Source organism: Bicyclus anynana, chromosome 1, assembly GCF_947172395.1.
Source record: "Bicyclus anynana chromosome 1, ilBicAnyn1.1, whole genome shotgun sequence".
In the NCBI taxonomy this organism is placed as follows: Eukaryota; Metazoa; Arthropoda; class Insecta; order Lepidoptera; family Nymphalidae; genus Bicyclus; species Bicyclus anynana.
In genome coordinates this window covers 10,109,746-10,137,061 of record NC_069083.1, presented here as the reverse complement: position 1 = coordinate 10,137,061, position 27,316 = coordinate 10,109,746, and the positions used below count along the sequence as shown (strand labels likewise).

At 37.4% G+C, this 27,316-nt stretch overlaps 1 protein-coding gene across 1 annotated transcript; it reads left to right on the top strand.

Annotated features, from left to right (window-relative positions):
- The first annotated feature begins 1,291 nt into the window (after positions 1 to 1,291).
- On the top strand, positions 1,292 to 27,316 carry LOC112046869 (tudor domain-containing protein 7B). The gene is made up of 21 exons (XM_052888114.1): positions 1,292 to 1,449; positions 1,645 to 1,778; positions 6,697 to 6,813; positions 7,736 to 7,950; positions 10,772 to 10,906; positions 11,114 to 11,263; positions 11,655 to 11,798; positions 12,583 to 12,777; positions 13,897 to 14,114; positions 15,073 to 15,187; positions 15,309 to 15,476; positions 16,048 to 16,139; positions 16,653 to 16,815; positions 18,102 to 18,338; positions 18,552 to 18,751; positions 19,420 to 19,567; positions 20,329 to 20,558; positions 22,358 to 22,577; positions 23,443 to 23,594; positions 24,416 to 24,723; positions 25,161 to 27,316. The coding sequence occupies exons 3-21, from the start codon at positions 6,729 to 6,731 to the stop codon at positions 25,388 to 25,390; spliced, it is 3,405 nt and encodes a 1,134-aa protein (XP_052744074.1). The 5' UTR covers positions 1,292 to 1,449; positions 1,645 to 1,778; positions 6,697 to 6,728; the 3' UTR covers positions 25,391 to 27,316.

Sequence of the window (27,316 nt, the reverse complement as noted above, 5' to 3'; positions counted from 1 at the left end):
CAATTATGGACCGATTTTGAAAATTCTTTTTTTATTTTGAAGGGTTTACTTTCAGAGTGGTCCCATTTTTTTCATGTCAGGATCTGATGATGGCATCCTGGAGAAATTGAGGGGAACTTTCGAAAGTTGTAGAAACGGCTAGTGCGTTTGTTAGTGTTTCCATAAGGTATTTTAAACCACTACAACTTCATGAAAGTTTGGAGTTGGTCTGATGATGGAGCCGAAACACAGACGATGGAACTCGTCAACGATTTACAGCAGTCACCTTTTGTTTGGGCTTGATTAATTTGTATTAATGAGTACTTTCCACCTATATGGATTGTGACTGTATTAAGGGTCTGGTGATGAAGACGAGGGACAGTGAAGAGAACTCCTCGACGGTTCACAGTAGCTACCTTGTGTTTGGACTTGATAATTTTGTATTGATAAGAACTTTCCACTTAGATAGGTTGTGACTGTACACACGCAGTAGGTATGCTAACACTAAAAATAAAAAAATAAAAATTTTAATAAAAAAAATTCTTAAAAGGCTTGGCACCGCCTTCAAACTGATCAGAAGGTAGCACATAGGTAAGATGTTATTTTTTGCTTTTTAGTTAAAGTTATTTTTAGACTTGGAAGTCGGTTGAATTTTTTTTATTAAAATTTTTAAAATATCTAGTTTAAATATTTTAAATTTTTACGCAACAATATTTTATTAATAGAGATAGTAAATAATAGGTTCATTTTATAGAGATAGTAATTGCTGTTGTTTATTTTTTTTTCATTTGTTCTTTCATAATTCCGGAATACAATAATACTGAAGTAGGTAACTTACTTCCGCGGATGAAGTCACAGGCGTTGCTAGTCATTAATAACATAACATGAAAAATCTGATCTATTAATTAAAAGCATTAATTTATTTGTATTTGTCTCAGTTATTAGTCAAATTAAATAAGGTCTATACAATAATAATAATTTTATTTTCATCACTGTGACTCAACGTAATACGTTAATACTTTACGTTAATATTAAGCCATAGACTAAGTTCTTAATAAATAACAGATGTAACTGTTATTTATTAAAATTATTTACTATTTTGGTTCAGAACATAATGAGTGAGTCATGTTCGTTAATTTTGTCACATCACTATTTTTCATTCAATAATAAATGGTATCACAGGAAACGTCAGAAGCTCCTGAGGAGAGGATTAAAAATTGAGCGTATTTTTTTAGTCTATGTCCGAGAGCTAGACTATCTTTTTAGCCGTTTGTGCTGGGTAGTATCTAATCTAATCTGTGGCTCCGTTCTGAGTCCGATACGTACTTTAGGTAGTAGAGTAGTAGTAAATAATAATCTGTGCCGATGAAGAAAGTGAGGTTTGATTTGATTTGATCATTTGAGGAACTTGGAACTTGGCAGAATTCATTAAAAATTTCAAAGAAAACAAACGCAACGATCGATTCAAGTGTAAGTATTTTTATTTTGCATTATTTGTCTTGGCTAGCGAAAGTTACTTGTTAATTATTTTTAAATAATAGAGTCTACTTTAGATCGTCAAATAATAACATTTTGAGTAACTACGTAATGGCGAAAGAATCTACCCGATTTCTCTTGATTATGAGCATATGCGCAAATTTAACGTACCTTTAATATTGTTTACAGAGTTAATGTCCGAAATTAAATTGCTCAAAGAAGGAAAGCCTCGTTTGACTTGGAGGTGGCGGCTCTGCTGTGTGCTGACGACTGCAACCGCCTTACCCGTCTTGAAAATTGTAATGTGATTGTAGGAATAGAAGGTACCGAGTTAATTACTTAACTTAAAGTTATCTAATGCTTGTAAAAAAAATAGCATTAGGTATTTAAATTTTTTTTTAAACTTACTCAGGTTTCTAAATTGCTGTTCAAATTTTCATATAGTATTTCCCAAACTTCAGACTGCTTCCAACATCAGTCAATGCAACACCGAACTGTTCAGCTATTTAATTTGATTTTACTTTTACTGTACAACCATATTCTTCATGTTCAGAGTGGACTTGAAGTTTGGGGCAGTCTACCAGATGTTCACACAGTTTTAAAAAGGTGGATCTTAACAAAACAAGCTTTCTTTTAGTCAGTTTGCATAGCCAAGTGATTTAAACAAAAGAAACATTCTTCAAAAACAATTAAGAATTCTCCCTTATAAAGAAATAGAACAATAAATAATAATTTGTCGTGCTTCTCTACCCTATCAATTAACACCTATTATTAAACTACCTAGAAAATGCCTATTTACTCTTGCTTTGATCGTGTTTCAATTATAAGTATTAGTGTTGCTGCACACTAGCCACATGCGACAGCCACAAACACCGGTACAAGAAGCAAGAAGGAGCTACAAAAGCAGCTGAAGCACGCGACAGCCACTTGTGGCCGGTGGTCGGTGGCTATTACTTTTTTAACCCATACATGCAGTATATAATCGCGAGAATGGTGTGTGGCGGCATTTTGTATCTCCGTTTAGTGGTAGTAGTTTTGTAAACTATTTATATGATTGCAATAAAACAGTATTATGATCTCTCATATAATGTATATGTATGAACCTTGAATAAGTTCTCATGTTAAGTAAGTTACAGAGGGATTTTGCTGATAATCCTCTCGCACCTACTCCTACGGCTTACAAACTAACCACATAGCCATTTTTATTAAGCGATTCAAAAAGGAGGTGGTTGTACGTATGTATGTAAGATTTTTTTTTATGAATGTCCAGCGATAACTCCGTCATTTATGAAGCGATTTTAAAAATTCTTTTTTGTTTTGAAGGGTTTGATTCCAAGATGGTCCCATTTTTTTCATGTCAGGATCGGAAGATGGCATCTTGGAGAAATGGAGGGGAACTTTCGAAAATCGTAGAGACGGCTAGTGCGTTTGTTAGTGTTTCCTTAAGGTATTTTAAACCACTCCAATTTTATGACGGCCTGGAGTTGGTCTGATGATGGAGCCGTAACACAGATGATGGAACTCGTCAACTATTTACAGCAGTTACCTTTTGTTTGGGCTTGATAAATATGTATTGATGAGAATTTTTCACCTAGATGGGTTGTCACTGTATTAAGGGTTTGGTGATGAAGACGGAGGACAGTTAAGAGAACTCCTCAACGGTTCACAGTAGCTACCTTGTGTTTGGACTTGAAAAATTTGTATTGATGAGAACTTTCCAGCTAGATGGGTTGTGACTGTGTTAAGGGTCTGGTGATGAAGACGGAGGACAGTTAAGAGAACTCCTCAATGGTTCACAGTAGCTACCTTGTGTTTGGATTTGATTAAATTTATATTTATGAGAACTTTCCACCCATATGAATTGTGACTGCATAGGGGGTCTGGTGATGAATACGCAGGACAGTTAACACCACTTCTCATTAGTTATGATACCTTTCTTTTTCTGAATATGAATATTACATGTATTTTATAGTATAGTATATAGTATAGTATAGTTAAGGTAGTATTTTTTAATAGGGATTGTAGGACTTAGGTACTTATCATAAGAAAATAACGTTTTAGCTATTGCTTATTAATTTTTGTTCACACTCAGTAACACTAAAACCGAAAAAATTAAAATTTTAATAAAAAAAATGCTACCGACTTCCAACTCAAAAATTAACCTAAACTGCAAAACATAACGTGTTACTTATGTGCCATTTAAACCATTAAAATATCGCATTTAAACTCATGTGTCGTCTATGTGTTTGTAGCAATGAACTAACGTTTAGTGTTATAGAAATTAAAAAAACAGACCTTTTTTTGTACTTAGCCTTTAAAAATAACATAAACGTACGTGTTGACAAACTACCACTTGAAATTTTCATTCCCGATACTTAAATCGCCACTTAGCAGTTGGTTTAAGTTTGGGCCACATTCCGTGCCGCTAAGTGTATTAATAGTCATTGTATTTCTTATACTTTGTAGAAATCTATTAAAAAAAACTTTTGGACCCATCCCTGTTATTGTCTTTTATGCTTTTTTTAGTAGTAAAACAAACTGTTGGGGTTTCGCATTCGCAAATTACAATCGCTCCTCTTGGTAAACTGGCTTTGATTCTGCGCTACGTATATTGCTACATTATAAATTAATAAGCAGGGAAAAGTTAAAATGCCTAATGTTGCAAAATATGGTCGAGCTGGCGTTTCTTGCGTTAAGTGAGCAAGTGTTCTGACTGCGCGCTTCTGCACTTTCACGTGCACTTAAAAACGCGTTCCCACTCACCACTGTGACTGTGGCCTTAGTGGCCGTCTTTCTATTTCGTCGTCGTCGTAGTCATCAACCCATATTCGGCTCACTGCTGAGCTCGAGTCTCCTCTCAGAATGAGAGGGGTAAGGCCAATAGTCCACCACGCTGGCCCAATGCGGATTAGCAGACTTCACACACGCAGAAAATTAAGATATTTTCTGGTATGCAGGTTTCCTCACGATGTTTTCCTTCATCTATTGAGACACGTGATATTTAATTTGAAAGTTGGTGCATGCCCCGGGCCGGATTCGAACCCACACCCTCCGGAATTAGAGGCAGAGGTCATACCCACTGGGTTATCACGGCTCTCTTTTCATTTTCACGGCTTTCTTTCTATTTAACCGATTTAAAAAAAAGAGGAGTGTTGAGATACTCCTCTTTTCTGTTCCCCCCTCAAATGAAAGCCTTCGTGAACCTATCAATATCCCCTATACTGAGATCTGTCAAGTCTAATACATTTTATGTATCCTTACCTAGTAACTCCCATCTTACCAACGCGAACATGGGACACTCTCATAAAGTGATAGCTGTTCTCCTCACCACAACCTGGACATGATGAATCTTCTATGACTTTCATTATCTTCAAGTGTCTATTGAGCAGACAATGTCCAGTTGTCATGCCTGCTACCAGTGTATGTTGGGTCTGCTTTGTAACAGTAGTTGTGTTGTTTTCTTCTTGTCGAATGACTTCAGGGACATTTTCGACTGTCTGCATTTTGTCGAGCTGTTCCATCGTGTATTCGATTATCTTTCTATGATTCCTTCAATAACCCTCTTTATTATTGTGTATGGGATGGGTAGGCAGGGCTTCGACCCTAGGAACTCGAGACCTGCTCCCATCCTAGCTAGTTCGTCTGCTTTTTCATTGCCGTACTTCCCTTGATGTCCAGGAACCCAGGCAATGGTCACTTTAGTCCTTTCAGCCAGAGTGTTCAATATGTTCTTCTTTAAATTATTTTGTTAAAAAGATTTTATTATGATAGTAAATTAAATTATATAATATGATAGTAAATTTCCAAAGCCGTGAAAGGGCGTAATCGCAAGGTTCTGTCATCCTAAGGTAGTGTGTTTACTAAACTCTTCTAGTAAACACATTACCACATCACTACCACTTCAATTCTCTCCATTCTCGCGAACACATTCCGAAACGAAGGACACAAATGACTACAAAATGAAACTTTTTGCTTTATTACTATTACAGATATCTGAACTATGCTTGCCAGTATTTATATTTTTTCTTACCAAGAAATACATTCTCACAACTTAATGAACATCCCTCGTAAATTTCTTTTTTTAATCCTTGCTGCTGGATCATTCCTAAATGCTAACGTTTTGAGATGTGTTGAAACTGTTGACTCATTTACTTGTTATGATTCCTACAGTCCTTTTACATGGGTCTTGATTAAGCAATACTTTGTCTTCAAATTTTTCAAGTTCAAAAACTTTATAATTGAAATGTCACACATCAACAATCACAAGTATCAACAAGATAATTGTAGATTTCTTAAGAATATAGTGTAACAATATAATTTACTGCAAATACACTATATTACCCACAAAACTATGCAAGCTCAGGGCCAACATAAAACCGTTGTTTACACTATAGCAAACTGAAATACCCTGTAGTTCAAGGTTACATACAGTATGTTCAGCAGAGACCAGTCTGGTATTCCGTACACCTAGGCCTGTTAATTCCCTCTATTATAAAACAGTGATAACTTATTCAAGGTCCTATGTACTTTATATACTTATATATATGTTGGAGGAAAAGTACTTAGCTAGAACACAGTTGTTTGTATAGAAGCAAATATTGTTATTTACAGCGTTGGAAAGAGTTCATAATAGGTTTTTGAAAAGAGTTCATATTGATTTTAATTTAAAACAAAATGCAAGAAAATTATTTAAACATTCGAAAATAGAATAACTTTAAAAATTGATGAAGTTCTGAGGGAGGTTTGACAACCTCGATCACTATGTAATTTTGGAGGAGGCCCTATATATATATATACATACATATATTAAATCAATGCAACTTTTCATTGTAATTTTATAACTCTGGCTTCACTTATCCAAACCAAATGTTTAGGCTTTTTTCGAACTATTTAGTAGATGGTTTATGTGAAGTTTGTACAAAATTGATTGAGCTTGATTTCTTCTGTTATCACATTTTTTGTAACAAATGAATTCAGGGGCAAGGTAGAGGTAGGGTAGGGTAGGAGTCGGGTAATGTAGGGGAAGGATAGGGAAGAAAGGCACATAAGTCAAAGCGAAGCTTGAGCTGGTCCGTTCGATTAAATACAAATGTTTATTTCTGAACATTATTTTTTACGAGCAGTTAAGCATAAGCCATATTTTTTCTTTATAGACAGTATACCTTAACCACAATGTGTAAATAATAGATACCTAACTAATTAATTGTGAACCTAATAAATAAAATGTCACTTCATTTTTAGGTAATTCTAGTGCATTCTAGAAGTTTTGCAGTATGACAGAAAAGGAGCAAGTTATACAGGCTTTGAAAGCTACTCTAATATCTGTAAAAGGGGCGTTAACCCTAAATCAGTGCAACCGTAAGTATAAATTGATAATGTTTTTAATTTCATCTACTCATATGTACGAGTATATACCTAAAAGTGAATACCTGGTTCCTTTTTAGTAGAATTTTTTGATAGAAAAAAATAAGAAATTGCACAGAAAATTATAAAAATTAATTAGAAAATAAATATTGAAAAAAATTACACCTGACTTTAAAACATAAACGTACTCACGAACCAACTACCAACACGTAACTAAAAAGCGAAAAATAACATTATAATATGCTTTCTTATTGGTAATTCTTATTGGCAATCAGCATTAAACTCTGAATCTATACATTAATAATGTAGAGGTAAAATTTGTGGTATTTAGGGTGTAATCTCTGGATATACGGAACCGATTTTAAAAATTATTTTACCACCAGAAAGCCCCGTTATTTGTGAGTTATATAGGCTATATTTTATCCACGTATTCATACGGGAACGGAAACTAGGCGTCGCGTCGGCTAGTGATGAATATATCACCCCTATGTTCCCACCCTAGGGGTAGAAAGTTTTTTGAAAATTAATATGGGAGGTTCTTTCTAATAAAAAATAATTATCCGCCTAGTTTATAAAAAGTTATGTATATCATCACCTGTTTTCGTACCCTCAGCATTGGAGATTTTTTTCCAAATTTATATGTGACAAAATTCGAAGTAAAAAATATTAAAATCGAACTGACAAAACAAACATACATAAAAAATATATACAAATCGAATTGAAAACCTTCTCTCCGTTTTTCGTCGGTTGAAAAAGGACGATCCATATGCAAAGAGGGTTGGATGGGTGGAGGAGTGGTAGGGTAGACTTAGAAGTATTGTAGATTGAGAATAAGTTGATATCTATTTTTTATAAGGCCTTTTAAGAAATAGGTAACAATTTATCTTCAAACCTATGATATGTTTGTTGTTTTCAGGTGACTATCATGAACTGCAGGGAGAATGGATTCCATATAAGAAATTAGGTTATACAAGTTTGGAACACTTATTTCGAGATGTCCCTGGCTTTAAAATAACTTTTTCAAAAGGCGATTGGTATGTTGACGCTGTAGCGACTCAGGACACCCAGCACATTGCATCTATGGTAGCTAAGCAAAAGACTACGCAAAAGAAATTTCGTTCAAATTATGTGGTGAGTTTATATATGTATTTAAAGTTTGTAGAATGCTATGAAATTGTTTTAGTTTTCTTCAAAATTCCAATGAATTATTATTTATATCTACTATTATTACACTTGTAATCTTTAAACTTCTGAACTGTTGCGTTTTTTGTAAGTATCATAGGCTTAAAACATCATACTACGATCAAACGGGAAAATAAATTTACTTTTGCCTAATCGGATAAATTAGGTAACTTTAAAAGTTCTAAAAAAAGTACGCGGCAGTTGTCGTATCCAGGGGAGTATCTACCGCCGTATCTGCCGTATCAATGATACGGGGCCCCGGGCTACAGGGGCCCCAAATGTGTGTAAGCAAAAATTAGTAAAATGTTATTCACAATGTCTCTTAATGTCTTGAATTTCCGAGAATATAAAAAAAACCATGATTACGTGTATAAGTAAAAGAGATATCAATTGAATTCGGCAGCCGGTAAAAGTCGGCAACATCCGATCCGACAGCGATAACCGACATCGTCATAGGTATTTCCCTCGCGTTCGCGCCCTCACCGCTCGCTAGAAACACGAGTGCTTCCCGTCCATAGAGTACAGAAAAGCGCCCATTACACATACAGCTCTGACCGCGCAACCCACGGCGTGACCACAGCATGACGTTCCATTCAACTATTGTACTAGTGACTCACTACTTCTCGCTTGCTAGTAAAGCGACTCTCACAACAGATAAATATAATTGTTTTTAATTACTAGAACAGACTACAATCGAAAAAAAGCGAAAAATAACATTACTAATCACTTTCAAAGATGTGCCAACCCCTTGTTATGGTGTTGATTTTGGTCGTTACTTAAAAACCGCATTTCCTCCATTTGTCACGTATTTTACTTTTCCTCCATTGTTTAATTGAAATTTCATTCAAGAAAATATAATTTCTTTCCTTGAAATGTCGGTAAAATACGATCTTTCTGGTCTATGGTACGATCTTCTAAAAAATAAGTTGGCGACACCTACCGCCTCTTGTATGTCCTAACTGCTACTCAACACTATGAACGGGGGAATCCCGTAATAACAGATTAAGAAAGAACGACACGAACTACTAAGTGAAATATTTTTTAGTTACGCGTTTTATTTAATTATATTTCATTGAGAGCCCCCGCTCACTTACAACTTTTAGTTGGCTGACTAAATCGGTCGATTAAAGAACAGGAATAGCGATATATGACAGCCCGCATATCTGTCCCACTAAATCGTCCAACTAATAAATTTGACACCGATCGTACAGAGTCGTGATTCTAACTTGAACGTGATTGAACTACAATCTCACCTGATGGTAAGTGCTGATGCAATTTCTCAGGTGGAAACGCACAAACTTATTAGGAGTAGGATGAAAATCCACACCCCTTTTGGTTTTCTACGAAATCGTACCGGAACGCTAAATTGTTGCCGGCTACTACCACTAGCCATGGCCGAAGCCTCCTATTACCTATATACCCAGGACTCTTTGATCTTGTAAATCCACTGCGGGGGACCACTTTGCCACGAAGGCCGTCAAAAATAAACTGTAACTATACATACTATAGTTTTTAAACTATGTTTCTCAAGATATGTTTTTTTTAGGATTCCGTAGCCAAAGGGTAAAACGGAACCCTATCTTTTAATTCCGACTGCTGCTTCGAGACTTCGCTGTCCGTCACAAGGCATCTCATGGCTGTCTCATGAATCGTGACAGTTAGACAGTTTAAATTTTTACAGATGATATATTTCTGTTGCCGCTATGACAACAAATAGTATAAAACCGGCCAAGTGCGTGTCGGGCCACGCGCTGTGTAATGTTCCGTAGATTAAATGAGCAGTTTATTTCCATAGGTAACGGTCAAAAATACCGAATAACGGTAGCCCACACCATGGGATAGCTTACAGCTATAGGATAGCATATATTTATAGCTTTCTAGTAGTAATGGCCTCTGAGCTAAGCCGGTACAGACAGACGGATATATCATAATATAGCGAAACTATAAAGATTCCCTGTAAACTACGGAACCCTAAAAATCAGAATATAATAAATACCTAAGGGGGCGTATTTTTCAACATAGATGATTAAAAAAAATTATATTTTTCCGTTTAAAGAGTTCGGAATCAATAAAATATTTATTTTAATCTACTGCAAGCATTTTTTTTGTGAGAAATATATACCCTTAGTTAGGGCCCCCAAACTAATTTTGATTCGGGGCCCCGTCAGGTCTCGCTATCTCTATTAAGAATAAATCGTCGTATCTATATTAAGAATGACGCCGCGCGGTTTGACCTGCGTGGTTCTCGTTCCCGTAGGAATACGGGGATAATATATAGCCTATTATATACTTCCTCGATAAATGGGCTATCTAACACTGAAATAATTTTTCAAATGGGACCAGTAGTTCCTGAGATTAGCCCGTTCAACCAAATAAACAAACTCTTCAGCTTATAATATTAGTATAGTATTTGTTCTAAAACGTTTTACGAAGATGTCACAAGAATTTAATTTTGAACAAAATTGCCCTTGATATCATTAGATTTTAATGAATATCTTAGCTAGCTAACGTCGCGTGGTTCCATTTTCCGTAGGAATGCGGGGATAATAGTTGGCTATAGCCTTCCTCTATAAATGAATTTTTGAAGTTGGCTATCTAACACTGAAAGAATTTTTCAAATCGGACCAGTAGTTCCTGAGATTAGCGCGTTCAAGCAAACAAACAAACTTTTCAGCTTTATAACATTAGTATAGAATATACGATATAATATTCCAAACATAAAAAACAAACTCACGTAAATATGTATTTATTTAAGATTCTTCTTTTTTAGAATCGCTTCCCGAAGAGACAAGGCTCATGGCGGAAACCAGCTCCTACACCTAATTTTTCGTACAATAACCAATATTCTAATCAATATTACAGAGTAAAATCTACTCCATTCAATAACAACAACCATAACTATAGGGTAAGTTATCAGTTTTGTTGCTTCGACTTATGTGCACTTCTTCGCTATTCCTATTGTATCTCTTCCTTACTCCTAAGTTGTCAAGTTAAATAAGTGGAAGTGAAGCTTGACTGGGTCTGCTAGTACTTTGTTCAAGTTACCTTAAAGTATGCTAAACAAATATAATGTGCTATATGAATACTAAACATTTTAATGTGTTGGTTTTAGTATAATAAACAAAGCGCTCACCTCAATAGATCCAGTGATTCAAAAAGTTCTACACATGTTAAATCAGTAGACCAGCCAGATAGGAGTGCTGCGAATGGATCTACAAGTTATAACTCTTGCCAAGTTTTGAGAGAAACAAATCTGAATGAAGTATGTATCACAGAATTATATTTGAAAAAGACGTCGATCATTTTGGGCTTAGCATGTTACAGAAAAAAAAATACGGTTATTTAATAATAAATCAAAATCACCAAAAATAATCTGAATTTACAGCTTTTAATATTTTTTAAATTGTATGTTTTTTGTTGAAATCGTGTATTTTATAATGAAAGTACTTGCCTATATCTTGATTAAGTCTCAATCGAATTGAAATTAAACCAGTCTAAAACTCATAATATTATTTAATAATGTCTCTAATTTGGACATTGTAACAGTTCATTTGTCAAATCTGGGCCCAGCAATATATAAATAATGGTCGTTTTCCTTTATAACGTAAATAATTTTTTTTTTATATCAAGAAAAAATGTTAAATTTTTTACAGCAAAAACATTCCATAAAAATTGACAAAGAGACTGAAGGAAGTAGTGGAAAACTTTCTGCATCACAAAGACTGTCAAATCTACGTGATAGACTGAATACAGTTGATTTAATACCGTTGCAGCTTCCAGCACATGCAGATTATCTAGTGAGTAGTAACAACGATATCAGGCTACATGTAAGCAATATTATGATAGCTTATAATGCTCTGACTATGTTATATATGTTACTATTATATTATACCGAAAAATAACACGTTAAATTGTAATAAGTATATTCAGTTCACAATATATCGACAGATTACAATATCGCGAGTGAGATTATAAACTAACGTATTTTACAATTTAAGTGTGACATATACGCAGTGGAGTGAATCGTTTTAAAATTATATGTAAAAAATATAAAAATATTTCTTCACCTACGTCGCTTGTTAAAAGATTTATCAAATAACACATGTTTGACTGTTTAAAACTTCAGCATAATGTGCCACAAAATCAATAATATGTACTTGACAATATACTTGTGAGCCGTGATAGCCCAGTGGATGATTGGATATGACCTCAGCCTCCGATTCCGAAGGGTGTGGGTTCGAATTTGGTCCGGGGCGTGCACCTCCAACTTTTCAGTTGTGTGCATTTTGAGAAATTAAATATCACGCGTCTCAAACGGTGAAGGAAATCTGTTGAAAAAAAAACTCATCATTCCTATTCTCTGCGTGTGTGAAGTCTGCCAATCCCCATTGGGCCAGCGTGGTGGACTATTGGCATATTTTATTTTTATATTTTACAAGTTAGCCCTTGATTACAATCTCACCTGATGGTAAGTGACGATGCAATCTATGATGGAAGCGGGCTAACTTGATAGGAGAAGGATGAAAGTCCAATGGTTCAATACAATAATATAAAGAATACTAGTAATGTATATTATTTTAGGAACCGAATGTTTTGGAGAGTCCAGTAGTCCCGGCAACAGGTTCAGCAGTGTACGCAGCCGCCTCGGCTTTGGAACCGCCTCCGGAATCTTCATCATCGATTGTCAAGTTGGAATGGACGTGTCATAAACTAGGACTTCCACAACCTGTGTATAAAACTATTCGCGAAAAAATTGGCCTCCTCTGCATTATAAAGGTTTCCGTTTTTATATTAATGTTTCTAAAAATTATGAAATGTTTTTATTTTATTAGACAATATTAGGGTGATCGAACTGCGTTCGGTGATCTTTTGATTTTGCTTAGAAAGTGCTATGCTATAGAAAGAAAGAAGGAAAGAAAGAAAATATCTTTATTGCACACATTGTGCCACACATCACAATTATCTAATAATAATAAATACCCTGTGATATGTGGCATACACTAGAAAAAGGTCCCAGCTCAGCATTTTGGTATATGCTCCCCATAAGCATACAGCGCTGATTAGCAGTTAGGACTTCGTTTTAAGTGCCATCACGAAAACAGGCAACATAAACCCGTATTCAAAGCTTAAACTATAATAACACTTATAACAAGTTAAAATAATAATAAAAAAGAAAGGAAAAAGAAGTTTATTTAATTAATATATAGTATGCTGATCCATGTCCAGGTGGAGCCTGGTACCCATAGTGGTATAGCTCTCGCCAAACAAATAGTCTTCTCTGAACACGAGGCGTACTGCGCAGGGTATCTATACATATTAGAGCAGGACCGTTACTATCTATACTATCTATCTATGCTAATATTATGAAGAGGTAAAGTTTGTAGGGGGTAAGGGTAGAGGAGTTTAAGTGTTGTAGGGGGTAATCTCTGGATCTTTAGAACTGATTTTGAAAATTCTTTTGCCACAAATGTCATAGGCTATATATAGGAACAGGAACTACCTGGGTAAAACAAAGTACCACTAAGACCTTAGGATCATCAAAAGTATAGCAATATCTTACCAAAATCTTGTGTTTTTGAAGACCTAGGAAAAAGATCTATTTTCATAAAATGTTTTTGTATTCTCTCATTTATTGTGTTGAAACGAAAGAAAACCGAAGAAGCTAGACATTGGCCATAACTGAGGCTGGTTTTAGAGTCACGCTGACCGGACGCTGACGCATGATCATGCGCTGATAGCTACGCGTTATTCTGAAACGCTCCCTAGGAGTTCATACATTTCGTCTGTCAGCGCCGACGGTCAGCGTCTTGTCAGCGTGACTCTTAAAGCATCCTTAAACTGAAGTAAATAGATAAGATATGTTAGAGAAAGTAAATATTTACCGAAATTCGCCAGGTGGGTACATATTCGGCGAGTTCGTACCCGGACTTGGTGCCGTCAGACGAGGGGCAAGCGAAGGAGTTCGTCGCGGGGAAGATCCTGGCGCAGATCGGCAGCTCGGGCGCGGCGGGGCTCGTCACGTCCAGCGACGCGCAGGCGCTGGCCGGCCTCAGCGCGCTCGTGGCGGAGCACCAGGCCGGCCTCTGGGCCAACATGGCGCCCCATCTCTACAGGTGACATTTTTGTGGATTTGTTCGTTGGCTAAGCCGTGATAGCCTACTAGCCATCTCCAACTTTTCAGTTGTGTGCATTTTAAGAAATTAAATATCACGTGTATTATTCACGTTGGTTCATTTCACAGGTAATTTTTGTTCAAGGGCTTGTAGTCTAGTGTTACAAACTGTGAAGGAAAAACATCGTGAAGAAACCTGCATACCAGAGAATTTTCGTGTGTGAAGTCTGCCAATACGTACTGGGCCAGCGTGGTGGACTAAAGCCTCACCACTCTAATTCTGATAGGAGACTCGTGGTCAACAGTGATATGGGTTGTTAAAGATGATGATGATATATTTTGTATTATATTAAAAAAAAAACATGAATACATTGTGATACATCCTTATTCCATTATTATAATTAAAATGTGGTGATCGAGCAAAAATCTCTTATTAATGACTAGCTGACGCCGCGCGGTTTCACCTCCGTGGTTCCTGTTCCCGTATCGAGTATCGAGTAAGGGGATAATATATAGCTTATAGCCTCTCGATAAATAGGCTATCTAACCCTGAAAGAATTTTTCAAATCAGACTCAGAATCGGAATCGAAATAGTTCCTGAGATTAGCGCGTTTAAGCAAACAAACAAACAAACTCTCAGCTTTATAATGTTAGTATAAATAAAACTGCAAATTCACATTACTATTTAAGTTGCTCTTTGATGATAATTTAATATTTGGTGTCCTACAATATAGGTATTTATAGGTACTTGATACCATTGTTTTCTACTTCCATTCCACTTAGCCATATCAGTTTGTGTACAGAATTATTTGTCATAATTACTGCAGATACTCGGCTTCTATATCTATTGTCTACTTATAACTATAAGCCTCATACTGAGAAAGGCCTTTATATAAAAATAGTTATTGTGGTTCCGTATATTAATAAAATAATATATTTGATTATGCTTTTTTTTTCAGAGAGAAGTATGGAGAAAATTTACCAAGCTACTGGTTACAGCTGATAGAAAACTGTCCTAGTGTAGTCAAAGATCGTGTTGTGAATGGCCTTTCGGTGCTCATCCCTAATAATGGGGTATGTATATTGAATTTGTATCAGCCAGATACCAGCCTCACCTTACTTACTTACGAAATGTAAATTATACATATCTGAAAATATATTTTGAATGAATTTTTAATAATAATATTTATTTTAGGAAACAAAAACGCCAGTGAACAAAGTAGAACCAGTGGTCATTGATGATACAATTGACAGCGACTTACCCCCACTACAATTCCCAGAAAACGATTATTGGAATGTATTTATTACAATAGCAAATTCTTCTTTGGAAATATGGCTCAGAATAATCGGACCACAGTACAGTGTATGTATAATGCATATTACTAGCTATTACCCAAAGGCCTCAGCTTTACTCGCATGTTCAAGTATTTCTACAGTACAGAGTTTTTCGGGCTGAAACCTTTAAACACGTTTCTTTTTTTTTTAATTCTTTACAAGTTAGCCCTTGACCACAATCTCACCTGATGGTAAGTTATGATGTAATCTAAGATGGTAGCGGGCTAACTTGTTAGGAGTAGGAAGACAAACCACATCCCTTTCGGTTTCTACACGGAATCGTACCGCTAAGTCGCTTGGGGGTACGTCTTTGCCGGTAGGGTGGTAACTAGCCTCGGCCGAAGCCTCCCACCAGCCTAGAACGTGTATAACAAAATTTCATGTGAATTGGTTAATTACTTGAAGTTGAGTTCTTTGTAAAATTGGTAAGAATGATATCCATAGTTTGACTTTTGTAGTATTGGGAAACTTTGTAGTGATGTTAATGTTTAGAATTTCAATACTTATAATATTATTTTTTCGCAATATAATATTATAAGTAGTTTATAAATACTTGTCACTCTAATACTTAAGATAAGTGTATCAATTCCTATTAACAGGGTGCGGCTGAAGCCCTCGACGAGGAAATGATTAGTTATTACCAACGCGCTGGAACTACTGTCGATAAGTCTATGATTATCAAAAACGCTTGGTGAGTACTTAGTAATTTTCGAACTGTTTTTGTGTTTGACAGATCGATCATTGAAGTGATATTGATATATGTTTATATATTCCTACCCTACCCCTACACTAAGCTTTCCTTACCCCTACGCCTATTCTACTCCTACCCTACCTCTGTGTACCGATTTTCAGCTTCCTTCCTTGAAAACTGCGAAAAGTCCCATATAAATGTCACCCCCTCTTTTATGGGGTTGGGGGCGGATTTCAAAGAAAAAATGATGCACTTTTTAGTCATAAATACCAATTTTTAGCTTTTTACCTTGAAAATTGCGGAATGCTCCATACAAACTTCCACCCCCCCACCCCCCCATCATAGGGTTACAAAGAGACAAATATATTCATGTCACTATGTCACTCCATCCTTTCAACTATCTTAAAATCTATCTATCTATCTATCTATTTATCGCCGTGAAAGGCAGACAAACAAACAGACAGACACACATTCTATATGGATTTATATTATTTGTAATGCAACTTTTTGTAGGTATGCAGTATGCTTAGAAGATGGGGAATGGCAACGCGCCAAAGTGCTAGAAGTCGAAGAGGAAACGGCTACAGTGTTCTTGGGTGACCACGGAGACATCGACACGGTTCCTATTGACCAAATCAAAATACTCGAACCTCAATTCAGAAAATTACCTGCACAGGTACTGTTTCTATTACTTGTAACTAGCGTATCCGACAAATATTCTGCTATCCGAACTTTGATAAATTATTTTTTAATTTCAAGTAATTTTAGCATTTTTTACAATGTTGTGGTAATATTTTATTTCATTCTCTTAAAATGAAATTGAACTTCGTTGTGTGCATTTGGTTGTTGGTCTCGAGTCACCTGTACTCCGCGTGTTTCTTCTGCTCTGTCGAGTCGTAAGTCGAGAAATAATACCTTGTGAATAGAATCTCGATCTCTGGACACTTTCATCGTCCTTGAGTCGTAACCCATATATGAGGGTCGTGTCCATCTCTGAACTTTGTCCTTGAGATCTTATGCCATCTTGTTCTATCTCCAGCTATTCTGAGAGCATTGTAGACAGTGGACTCGAGTGTAGTGCTGAGCTGGTCAGACCAACTCCTCGCAAAGACAAAGTCCTCGCGGCCTTTTTACTTCCACCTTGCAATGCGTTCGAAGTACTCTAGAATACGCTTGAGGCAGATAAGATGGATATAGAGGTAGTCTTATTTTAATCTTGAGCTTGGCAAGATTAGATGCATTGGTCTGGAATGCAGTCCATGGAATCTGAAACATTTTCCTCCAACACCATATCTCGAAATCGTCAATCCGTTTGCGGTCTGCAGATTTTAGGCTCCACGTCTCAGCCCAATCGACAAAAAATGGAGAACACAAGTTTTATTTTTGTTTTCAGCGAGATGTTACAGTCCTTCCAAGCTTTCATAGGTAAGTAAATTTTTCCAATGCTTTTGATTCACAATACAATTAAACTTGTTATTTTCCAAATCTTCAATTTTGAACACAAAAAGAAAGGTTTTTTCGAAATTGGCATGTATTGTTGAATAATTTCGGCGGACTTCACATTGTAACAGAGGATAAACTATGAGTTTATAATGATGCGGTGCTCTACAGCGACAAGCACACTCTTACTAATTGTAATACTTGCAAAATTTGTCTCGGAACAACTCAACCAGGCATTTCAACTCAACTACCTAAGTAACTACCGATTCCTAAATGTTACTTCAAATGCACACACATAATGTGAAGGGTGTCTCCTTTTCCGAAGCTTACCATTGACTCATGTATATATATTATGTATACATATCATACAAAATCGGGTAAGTTGCACTAGTTATATATTCAGGACGATTGAAAGGATCCGGATAAAATTTTACACAGAGGTTGATTATGACGTAGTCAGGAATAGTTCATTGGTCTGAATAGCTGGTACGGCTAGTCGTATAACAAATGTATTGCGCACAGGCGATCCTGTGCCGCCTGGAGGGCGTGGAGGAGCTGGCGGCCAGCGAGGCGGGCACGGCGCTGGTGCAGCGGCGGCTGCTGGGCGCGGCGCTGGTGGCGGCGCCGGGCCTGCGCGACGACCCCGCCGACCCGTCCGTGGCAGTGGAGCTCTTCGACACGTCGACAATGGTCGACATCAACGTCAACAAGGAGCTCGTGCAGGACTTCTGTTTGTCGGGTGACTTTCAACTCACACAGGCGAGTACTTTAGCAACAAATACATATACTTATAGTCGTAAATAACAAGATTAGCTTAGAACAACTAGATTTTTTCATTTTTTTTTTAAAAATCAGGCATGCGTTGTCTACCTTAATTTTTAATTTCGTTTGTTGATGAACATTCCACAATGAGCTTGGTTAGTAACAATATGTATAAAGATAAATAGTTATAAGAAGGGTTGTGGGCTACAGAAGCCGTGCTCGGTGGAGGTGGGCTGCGTGACGGAGGAGGGGCGCGTGTGGGTGTCGCGCGCGGAAGGCGTGGAGGCGGTGCGCGCGGCGCTGGCGCTGCTGACGGACGGGCCGCACCGCCGCGCGCTGCCGCCCGCGCCGCGCGCGCCGCCCGCGCTCTCCAAGGGGCTCTACATCGTGCGCACGCTCGCCGGAGACTGGTATAGCCTTACTCACATTATTTTAGGAGTTTCATCATCATATCAGCCGATGGACGTCCACTGCAGGACATAGGCCTTTTGTAGGGACTTCCAATCCACGATACTGAGCCACCTGTATCCAGCGAATCCCTGCGACTCGCTTGATGTCGTCAGTCCACCTGGTGGGGGGGGGTCGGCCACCACTGTGCTTACTAGTGCGTCCAACGTCCATCGGCTCTTCGAACTATGTATGTATTTTGGAGTTTACTCCTTATGAATCGATTTTTCATATAGTATTCAGTGAAATTCGATTAATGAATGACAGCGTTACGTTTTTTGTGCGCAACCTATTCTGCGCACCTTTCACCGTGCGCTGCCGCCAACAGGTTCCTCTTCTGCCGGCTAATCGGCAGTGCATGTCCGATTTACAAGGATTACTTATACAAAACCTAGGAAGAAATATTTGACATCTCGTGGCCAAAGACAACAAATTGTATCGGATTGTTTGATGACTTCCAGCCTCCAGACCAAGCTGGATTCCAAAAAAGCTTTTGGTATCATAGACCACATGTATAGGCTGCTGCAGGTTATACAGAAGAATTAATATTACTAGCTACTATGCTTAGTAGGAAGAAATATTTGACATGCCGTGATCAAAGACAACAAATTGTATATCTGTGTGTGTGCAGGGTGCGCTGCACGGTGATCAGCGGGCTGGACGGCGAGGGCACGGTGCGCACGCTGCTGGTGGACAGCGGGCTCATCCTGCGCGCGCCGCTCTCGTCGCTCGTGCCGCTCAACGTCTTCTCCCCCGCGCTCAACGCCTACCCCCCGCAGGTCAGAACTTTTACTGTTCCCCTATTGTTTATAGATGTGATTACGAGTCCACTCCACCACGTTGGCCCAATGTGGATTGGCAGACTTTTATATTAGATTTTTTTTAATACTCTTTATTTGTAGACCACAAATAAAAATAACAAAACAGAAACATAAGAAGAAGTAGAATACAAAAGGCGGCCTTATCGCTTAGTAGCGATCTCTTCAATTGTAGGTGGTGTGTACGTAATAATAATATACATTATACAAACACACAAATAAGTACACACTAATGCATAGTCATATTACTCAAACTATATAATATTAATTATAAATAACTTAAAATAGACAAACATATATAATATATTATTATGTCTTCAGATAAATATTCTAATAAAATAAAATGTCACTAGTGACTAAGATAATATGTCTTAACGGATTTCTTAAACATGTCAAGGGATTTAGATTTCCGAATGTCGACCGGGAGTGCTTCCATATACTTTACGCACAAAGAAAATTAAGAAAATTCTGGTATGAGTATGTAGTATGTTTCCTCAAGATGTTTGCCCTTCATCGTTAGAGACACGTGATATTTAATTTCTTAAAATGCACATAAATGAAATGGTGGTCCATTTCCCGGGCTGGATTCGAACCCACGCCCTCCTAGAAGGCAGACGTCATATCCACTGGGCTATCACGGTTCTTAGAGGGTGTTATTGTTGAAATGATGAAGCGGGAAGTTAAAATGCTAAGTTGCGGTCGTTGGCTGGGTGGGTCGGCAGGCGCAGCAGGTGCGGCTGAGCGGCGTGGAGCGCGTGGCGGGCGGCATGGTGGCGCGCCTGCGCGAGCTGCTGATAGGTGCGCGCGTGCTATGCCGCGCCGCGCCCGACTCGCGCCAGCACGCGTCCGCACCCGCGCCCGCGCCCGTCGAGCTGTTCGTGCGCAGCGGACCGCTCAACATCCTCGCATCCGTCAACAACGCCATCCTGCTCGAGTACGAGTACCAGCAACCGTGAGTCTTGCCATCTATTTATTAAATATTTTCCCAAACATGCTTGGAAATTTGAGCAAACTTCTTCGAGATAAATCAGACTTGCTGTACTGGTCGTCGAGCGGCTAAAATGAAGTGTCTGTCTGAAACTCCAAATTAAGTATGTTTTCTGAAGTACTTAGATTTTTTCAAGTACATGATGCTAAATAATAAGACTACTCATAAAAAAAAAGTTTTTCTGATCTGATCTAATCTTTGGAAAGGCTGAACCGATTTTACTGAACTAATTTTTGGTCCGTTGTTAATAAAATGTTATATTTTAAAGGATTTAAGAGAATATAGACAGGGAATGGAACAAGGTTTTTGGTGATAAACAAAAAAAATAATGCTATCAGTATGTTCTACTCGTATGTGTAATGTATATAAGTAAAATTGTACTTCAAAGGATTTATTTCGAACCCAAAATTGAAGCTGAATATATATTAAAATTCACTTTTCGAAAAGTCATTCGTTTTATCATTGTAATGCAAGAAATGAAGTATTGTAAAATATAATTAGGCCGTGGCAATGCCCCAGCTTTCACTTGGTGCACGCGAGCTGCGCTAGTTTGTTAGCAATTAATGTTACTTAATGCAGGCACACACATGAGTGTTAAAAACGTTTTGATTAGTCGGTTAAAAAATGCAGAATACTATTAACCTAATTCATTATCTATACTAATATTATAAAGAGGAAAACTTTGTTTGTATGTTTGTTTGTAATGAATAGGCTCAAAAACTACTGGACCGATTTTAAAAAATCTTTCACCATTCGAAAGCTACATTATCCACAAGTAACATAGGCTAAATTTTATTTAGGAAAAAAATAGGGTTCCGTAGGATATTTGGGTTTTTGGACACAAGGTGTAAAAAATTAACCAGAAAAGATGTATAAGATTAGGGTAGGGGTAGGGTAGGGGTAGCGTAGGGGTATGGTAGGGTTAGGGTAGAGGTCGGGTAGGGGTAGGGTAGAAAGTTAGTAGAAAGTTTACATCGAGCGAGCGTTTCAAGCGAACGAAGTCGCGGGCGTCTGCTAGTTATTAATATACTAACACTTTCTGTGACTTAAATGAATTTTGGCGATTTGAAATTTTCCTGTTTCAGTCTCTGAAATACTTAAACAATACAGACATCACTATGTAGCTCCTAAGAAAACGTATCTTCTTTTATGGCTACTTAGATGGCTGATTTATCGTATAAATTTATATACTACTAGCCGACGCACCGCGGTTTCGCTCGCGTAATCGCTAAAGAATGCGGGGAAAAAAATATAACCTATACAACTGACAAATAACCTGGTTTTCTAGTGGTATAAGAATTTTCAAAATCGGTTTAGTAGATCCAGAGATTTAACCCCTACAATAACTCAAACTTAGCACTCAACCGATTTTGACTTTTCGTAATGTTTCCATTGACGAAAGGTCAAAATCGGTTCAGTAGTTTCGCTCCAAACAACAAACGAACGAAATTAAAATATCTTTTCTCTTTGTGACAGACAGACGGACAGACACTTGCATGTATGTGCATTGGGCATCCTATGAGTTCCGTTTTTTACTAAGTTTGGAATCCTAAAAACATAACAGCACTTTAATCTATTATCACTTATATACCTACCCCAATCGTAAAACTTCTGAATTTCTTCTCGGGTCAAGGCGCGTTTAAAACCCTCATAACTTTAAGTTTTCGACTAATTATTGTCTTAAATATTATTTTTACCTGACGTTTCTAAAGTGCTTGTAAACTAAGCCTAATTGAAATAAATGAATATTGACTATGTGATAGCGCAAAACCGAACGAAGAGGAAAAAGAGAACGATACGACAAAGCAGCTAGAGGCGCTGCACAAGAAGAAAGAGCGCATTTTCCGAACGGCGGCGGCGGGCGCGGAGGAGGTGCCAGAGGTCGCCGACAAACCAGGCGTGCTGCCGCCGCAGACGCTGCCGACGGCCGGCCAGTGCTTCGACGTCAATGTCGCCATGGCCGCCAACCCGTGGAACTTCGTCGTAAGTTTTTTACTCTTTGTCGTAATATATGTATATGTTACCGTTCAATTGTAAAATGCGTTATTTTATAATCTCACTCGTAAAATTGTAATCTACCGTCATATTGTGAACTGAAAATACTGATTACAATTTAACGTGTTATTTTTCGGTATATTATAATCTATCGGAAGTGAAACCGTTAAATTGCAATCTTAAAACGTCAACTGTCCGATCTTGCCCCTGATTGGTCGGCCTTACAGCAGACCGTTCTGTGTCCATAGAATTAGGAATGAAACACATGTTAGTCAAATAAAATACTTCAAATTGTGACATCACATATTTATTTATTATACCTAAAGACTAAGGGCACCCTAATTGTCATGTTCTAACCTAACCTAACTTTAGATTTGACTGAATTATACTTATAAATTAACAATAACAACGTTTTAATAATGGAAGAAAAGTGTTTAAAATTAAGTGTTTAAAAAATTAGGGAACGCACTGGCCACCCCTCCGATTTTCTTTCTTTTTTTTTTCTTTGATTTGTCCATTGCAATTTTTTACTATTTTTATTACCCCACTGTAATATTTTTGTATCTCTATGGTAAATTTATCCTGATTGACAATTTAACGGTTTCACTTCCGAAAAATAACACGTTAAATTGTAATCAGTATTTTCAGTTCACAATATGACGGCAGATTATAATATACGAGTGAGATTATAAACTACTAATCTACTGGCACTCTCTACCATGGCCAAGCTGCCCTTTTTGAGAGTGAGTGTTTATTAGTGTAAACATTTTAATATCATCTCCCTAGTTTTAAAATCCTGTGCACATGACTGGCATGAGTGAACGCATGACAATATATTGATTGCTCTTTCAAGGTACAACCGAATTTTTCAAGAACCAGCTTGCAAACGATGATGGCTTCACTGCAAACTGAGTGCCCGAAAATACCCATCTCAGAAGCACCCACAAAGCCGGCCTACGGAGAGCTGTACACAGCTTACTATGAAAAAGACGACTCCTGGTACAGGTAAATACAGATGCTTGCTACCTTACCTCGCTTGCGTGTAAACTATTTTTTACCAATTTAATTGACAATGAGCCGTTATAGCCCAGTGGATATAACATATGCCGACATTGTGCGTGACGTCATCGTCCGATACTTGCGCGGCCCGTTTACACAATTTCGTATTTTTGCTTTACCTACTGACGAATCAATGGTTAAAATTTTTAAATTTTTAAAAATTCTATTTAATTATATTAATAAATTATAATTTATCCAGGAAGGCTATAAGCTACAAAACATCTAGCTACGACCAATAGGAGTAAAGCACCGATCAAAAATGTGGCCAAAACGAGGAAAATAATGTTCGGTCGTCGGCTAGCGTTGAAGAACCCGTTTAACGAGGAAGGCTATAAGCTATAACATCATTATAGCTTATGGCCTTCCTCGTTAAACGGGCTTTTCAACACAAAAAGAATTTTTCAATTCTAACCATTAGTTCCTCAGCAGGTAAGGCAAGAAGTACGAAATTGCCTATTGAGCAAATGTTGTTTGATGACGTCACGGCGTTACACGCGAGCTGATAGCACTGCACGCAGCTTTAAAATTGTATATCTCGGGAATTAATTAACGTATCGAAATAATTCTTTCACGAGTATTTTTTGTTTTCGACGGAGAATACAGAAAGCTAACATTTAAAAATAGTGAACATTATCCATTTTTTTAGTAGCCATTTCAATGATGATGGGGTTTTTATTAAAACTTAACTTAACTTCAATATATTTAAATTTAATTAAACAAAAGATTTGATGAGTTTAGATTTGTCCATGGGTATACTTTGTTTATAGGGTAACGATAGCGGGTTCAGTGTCAGACGAGCTGGTGTCGGTGTACTTCTGCGACTTCGGCGACCTGGCGCTGTTCGAGAGGACGGCGCTGCGGCCCGTGCCCGCCGCCGCGCCGCTCGCGCGCTCGCTGCCGCCGCAAGCCATCCGGGCGAGACTTTACGGTGACTGTTCATTCGACTGCCTCGTCGGTCCAGCGGTTAGCCCTCGGCGACTGGCGCTGTTCGAGAGGACGGCGCTGCGGCCCGTGCCCGCCGCCGCGCCGCTCGCGCGCTCGCTGCCGCCGCAAGCCATCCGGGCGAGACTTTACGGTGACTGTTCATTCGACTGCCTCGTCGGTCCAGCGGTTAGCCCTCGGCGACTGGCGCTGTTCGAGAGGACGGCGCTGCGGCCCGTGCCCGCCGCCGCGCCGCTCGCGCGCTCGTGCCGCCGCAAGCCATCCAGGCGAGACTTTACGGTGACTGTTCATTCGACTGCCTCGTCGGTCCAGCGGTTAGCCCTCGGCGACTGGCGCTGTTCGAGAGGAGGGAGTGAGAGCACGTTAAGCCTTCGGTCCAGTTCAATATCATAAACATTGGATAGTGAGAGAGTTAGAGAGTCGAAGTTTTTAGTTATAAGGTAGCAATAGCGATAAAAAAATCTTTAAATACCTTTGACTGCAATCTCACTTGCTAAAACAAATTTATGAACTTTAACATGCTTTAACTTTCATTTGTGTTTTACACTTTCCTTTCTCATGTATTTGCAGATGTCAAGCCGCTACACCAAGATTGGCAAGTTGAAGACTGCATACGGTTTCAAGAGCTATGTGTGGAGCAGCAATTTGTTGGCATTTGCAAGGAGGTCGCCAAAGATCCGCTAAATCCTACAGAACCGCTTTTAACACTTGACCTTGTTGACACATCCACAGAAGAAGACTTGTACATTAACAAACAATTAGTCAAAGAAGGCAGAGCACGGCTTGCGTCTGCATCTTAAATGTATCATGTATATTTATAACCTTTTAAAACATCACTGTAGCTTTAACTAAAAAGTTGCATATTAACTTTTTAGTTTTTTAGCCATTAAATGAGAAAGAGATTGTAACCTGATATAAATAAGACTTGTTAATTTTTATTAAGACTATTAGTTGTTTTTGATTTTTTATTTTCAAAGTCCAAATGTTGCCAGCATTTGTAATAAACTCGTGTTTTATTCTGACTTTACCGCTGACGCAGTTTATATGTGCACAAATCTCGAATTACAAGTTGTCTTATTGCTATGTGTCAGTACCTAGTGATATGTGACAATATCGTATTCGAGCACGCATTTATTTTAAACAAAAAATGACAACTTGACTACATGACTTGTAAAACTAGATCTCATTTGGAACACTAGGATTTTCAAGATACTTTTTAATTATTGTTCTTATGAACATAACTAATTTCCTTAAATGTGTGTAAACATTTTTAAATATAATCTCATATTTATTAAGTTTAAAAAATATTCGTTTATCACAAACTATTTGTGAATATGTTTTGTGTTTTGTAAAGATTTAAAGGTGTTTAACATGCGGCCAGTGAAGAGAAATTCATATGACATTTTATCCAATGGCGTCGGAGTTGTGACATTCCCATCTCTTTTGTACCAACGCAATGAAAGAGATAGCGGTATTTCCAGTTGCGGTATCTCGTTGGTCGCATGGTAGCGCCACAGGGTTTACAAATGTCATAAATAATGGGTTATTTTATATTTTCCTTAAATGGCCTTGTACTGACTGTAATACACGCTGCAAAAATTTTGAATTTATGCGTTTTCCCACAAATTTGTCTCCAGTCTTCATATAAACTGATTGATGATTAGTCCAATGATTGACTTTTGCAGCTAGTTAAATTGTGTTTAATTATTGACTTTTCATTCCATTATACGGGATTAATACCTCGGAAGAACACGCAAAGCCGGTTGCCGGTCACAATCATTAAAATACATAGAATGATATTATGGTATCATAATTTTTAGTTACTTTAAAAATTACACAATCAATTTACCGAGTTTTACCCATAGAGCATGCTGTGACTTTCACTATTTATTTGTTATTTCTGTTTTTATTCTACCTATTTCCATAGTGAGGCTAAGTTAACTCACTTATTGTTACTACGAGTATATAGTAAGCATCAAAACAAAAACAAAAAAAAAATATATAGATATATCCCAGATAAAGGCTTATAACTCTTACCAATAAAGCAAGCTAGCTGTAATGGAACAATTATTATATTGTACAGTGCGACACGAAAGAGTAGAAAATAAATGAAGGCGCTGTTGTCTTTTGTTGTTCCTGTGGTAACTGTATGTTTTGTCATCCACTTGTAATTGCAACTACCTTTATACTTGATATTTTGTTCTATACCTAGGTAACATGTACTTATTTTAAATAAGATGATCTGATGAAAATAATATTACTATCTAATATAAATAAATATATTAAGAAAATACATAAATAACCATCTATCTAGCCCTGAAGTAAGATCTAACTGATTTCATGACATACATTTATTAAAGTTAAAAGAAAGAGTATCATGTAAATAAATTATATTTATTGTAGCTCGTCTAGTTGTTATCCGAATTTCCACTATTATTTTAATAATTTGATAAAAAACATACATACAGCCGAACGTAGAACCTCCTCCTTTTTGGAAGTCGGTTAAAAATTATCAATAATAGTTGGTTGCTCTTTATCACAGATCTTTGTGATAATGACATTAAATGTGGTATTGCCACAGTTAGTTTATTAGTTCCATTTTTGTTAATTTCTACTCTTGTATGTCGCACTATATTTGCAAAGTGTAACAAACCTTAATCCAAAAGTATGTTTTATTGTCAATTTATTGTTGTGCACCAGCAAAATAAAAGTACTATATATTCTAA

Bases quoted from the DNA above. Each gene is read 5' to 3' on its own strand.
- LOC112046869 (XM_052888114.1), top strand. From the start codon at position 6,729: ATGACAGAAAAGGAGCAAGTTATACAGGCTTTGAAAGCTACTCTAATA. The intron at 15,477-16,047 runs GTATGTATAATG...TCCTATTAACAG, and splicing joins TAATCGGACCACAGTACAGT to GGTGCGGCTGAAGCCCTCGA. The intron at 16,816-18,101 runs GTACTGTTTCTA...TATTGCGCACAG, and splicing joins TCAGAAAATTACCTGCACAG to GCGATCCTGTGCCGCCTGGA.